Here is a 2,998-nt window from a genome sequence, read left to right as displayed (position 1 = left end):
TTCTTTCTTTCTTTCTTTTTTTAAACCATTGAGTACAGTGTTTGCTCTGGGCTTGTAATATATGGCCTTTATTGTGTTGAGGTACATTCCCTTTATACTCAGTTTATTGAGCATTTTTATCAGGGATGGATGTTAAATTTTGTCAAGTGCTTTTTCTGCATCTATTGAGATGATCATATGATTTTATCCTTCATTTTGTTAATGTGGTGTATCACACATTGATTTGCAGGCATTGAACCATCATTACATGCCTGGAATAAATCATACTTGATCATGGTATAAATTTATGATAACAGTATACTTAATCATGTATTGTTGAATTTGGTTAGCTAATATTTGTTGAGGTGTTTTTGTTTGTTTTCAAAGAAGCAGAGTATTTTATTTTTTTAAAATCATCATTCAGTAAATGTTACACTATGAAATATTACATTTTAATCTCTTTTTCAATAGAAAGATTTTCTAAAGAAATGACTTGGAGCTTTCCACATTTATCAGATGTCTTTTCATTATTCTTTTCCATTTTTGCAATTCTGGATCCAAATTGCATGACCCATTTTGGCAGAAGAGCAGAGGTTGTAAGACCAAGTTCCACTTCTGCAAGATGCAAAATCAGTTTTTCACCAATTCTATGGGGTAAAGTCAAATTTGCCCTTTCCCAAACTGGTAGGGAATTTAGAAAGGAGACAGTTTCATGCGGGAAAGGAAATCTTCCTTCTTTTCCATGATCACCAATAACTGTCATCACGACCAAGATTTCTAGAAGAAATTCAACCCAGTTCCATCGCAATTTCCTTATTCATTCCTCTGGCCCGTGTGTGTTGAAGCAGACACGATGATGAGAATAACCTGCAAGCTGCTCATCTGCACCGATTCCAGTAAGAACTACCTTTGCACTGCTCTAATATGGTTTTGCTTCATCCTGGGTCACTAACCAACTAACTCCTCCAGAAGCAAACCATACTGCACAGCCAATGCTATCATCCAACACTATATCCAAAGGCTGAATGAAGTGGGATATTCGAGTTCTTCTTAATCTTTGCAGTTCTTCTAGGGAAACATTAATTTCAACAAAATTCCACATCCGAAAAGGGTTGGCAGCTTGTAATTCCTTTAGTCCTGTTCTTCCTGTGATTCGATCTGGTATGTTGAATTGTTCACCAGGACTAGCAGCAGCAACGACATTTTTAGGGGATTCTTCAGAGGGTATTTCACAATGATTTTCTGTTTTCTCCCTTTTTTGTTAAAACTAGCTGGTATGGTCTTTTCTTTAGTCATGAAAGCCACATTAAGAAGATTAATTGGTTCACCTAAGGGAATATGATGGTCAGCAAGGGCTGCAATAACCATGGACTCAATCCCCCCAGAAAATAGGATTGCAACATTTGCTTTTCTATTACTAGTTTTCAAAACTTTGTTTGGTGTCAGGTTTTCATTCCTAGGTAAACACAAGACACGTCTCTTGACTGCAATACTCAGGACATCAATGAACTGCTGAACTCCTTCCTTCATGTGTCCATCAATAAGAAAGACCTGAAGGGTCTCTCTTGTCGGTGGGACGCTGGAAATGCTACTGCAGTGGATCTCAAATGCAGCTTGTGGCAACGTCATATTTAAAGGGACAACAGGTTCTTTAAGATACAGTTTGGCTTCATTTGCTACCACTGATATAAATGTTGACAAGTCTGCTGAAATTTGAGTCAGGCTATTAACACATTCTTTGATAGCATCCTCCCTAGAGTTATTTCCAAGGATACAAATTTAAAACAACTGATTTGGAAATGGAAGTATTCTTGAGATCAATTCTGAAAATTCCAGATACTGGAACTTCTTGCCACTGATTGGCCACTCCAGATGTTTGGGTGCCAACTGAAGAGAGACAGGAACTCTTGCCCAAATTACTAAAATGCCAAAGCAAGCTAAGATGACCAAAAAAATCCCTACCAAACCATAAAGAATGACTAGATGCTTGATAATATATAAAAGACCAAAGACGTTGGACTTTTGAGAAGAGTGACAAAATATCAGATTCATTCTTACAAGAGGAAAGATAATTAAACATTATTTGAGTATCATTCTCTTCAGCTTCAACCTTTATTCCACTAAAGACTTCTCCATTCCACAGGAATACATTTCCTCTTTCATCTTCCACAGGCTGGGCGGTCAACACCCCTCTTAAGTGAAGGACATGACCAGAAAATAAACACTGGTAATTAACATTAGACTTTAACAACTGTTTACTACTATTGGATCCCCACCATTTAAGATTACACAGTAAATCCTCTTTCAAATCTTTGCTGAAATGCTCAACAGAAAAGCTTACTGCACAACAAATGCCACCCATTTCTATGCAAATTTAAGTTTACTATTTCTTGATTTGGTCTTCTCTGAGTTTACTATTTCTTGGTATTCTTTCCTCAGCTCATCCAATATATTTTTGCTTTCAGAAAGCATTTCTGTTCAATCTGCAAGAAAATATGTTGCTGTTCTGTTGCTGCCTTTTTTGTTCTGTAATCTTGCTGCTGAGGTCTTCCTTGTGCAGAGCCAAGTTGTTGGTAGGGACCAGCCCCGCACTGTCCTTGGGTTGTACACCCTGGCTGGGCATCTCCACAGAGCATTAAATATGCAGTGTTGAGGATTTTTGCCTCCCTGTTCATCAAGAATATTGGCCTGTAATTTCTTTTCTTGTTGTGTTCTTGTCTAGTTTTGATATCAGAGTAATGCTGGCCTTGTAAAATGAGTTTGGAAGTGTTCCCTCCTCTTCTATATTTTTTGGAAGAGTTTGAGATGGATTGTTATTAATTCTTCTTTAAATGTTTGGTAGAATTCACCAGTGAAGCCATCTGTTCCTGACTTTTGTTTGTTGGGAGATTTTTTTATTACTAATTCCACCTCCTTCCTAGTAACAGATCTACTCAGATTTTCTGTTTCTTCATGATTCAGTTTGGTAGGTTGTATGTTTCTAGAAATTTATACATTTCTTCTAAGTTGTCCAATTTTT

General features: G+C 37.0%; 1 protein-coding gene and 1 pseudogene across 1 annotated transcript; both read right to left on the bottom strand.

The window, feature by feature from the left end:
• Positions 1–424: 424 nt before the first annotated feature.
• Positions 425–2,341, bottom strand: LOC101278805 (asparagine synthetase domain-containing protein 1-like; annotated as a pseudogene).
• A 2-nt stretch (positions 2,342–2,343) lies between these two features.
• On the bottom strand, positions 2,344–2,602 carry LOC117201361 (ASNSD1 upstream open reading frame protein-like). Its single transcript, XM_033428337.1, is given in 2 exon segments — positions 2,344–2,473; positions 2,475–2,602. Coding segments are annotated over 2 exon segments (258 nt in total).
• Between the last annotated feature and the right edge of the window lie 396 nt (positions 2,603–2,998).

The sequence above is a fragment of the Orcinus orca genome, chromosome 9, assembly GCF_937001465.1.
Source record: "Orcinus orca chromosome 9, mOrcOrc1.1, whole genome shotgun sequence".
NCBI classification, from domain to species: Eukaryota; Metazoa; Chordata; class Mammalia; order Artiodactyla; family Delphinidae; genus Orcinus; species Orcinus orca.
The sequence above is the reverse complement of the archived record's forward strand: the minus strand, read 5'-3'. Positions and strand labels throughout refer to the sequence as shown.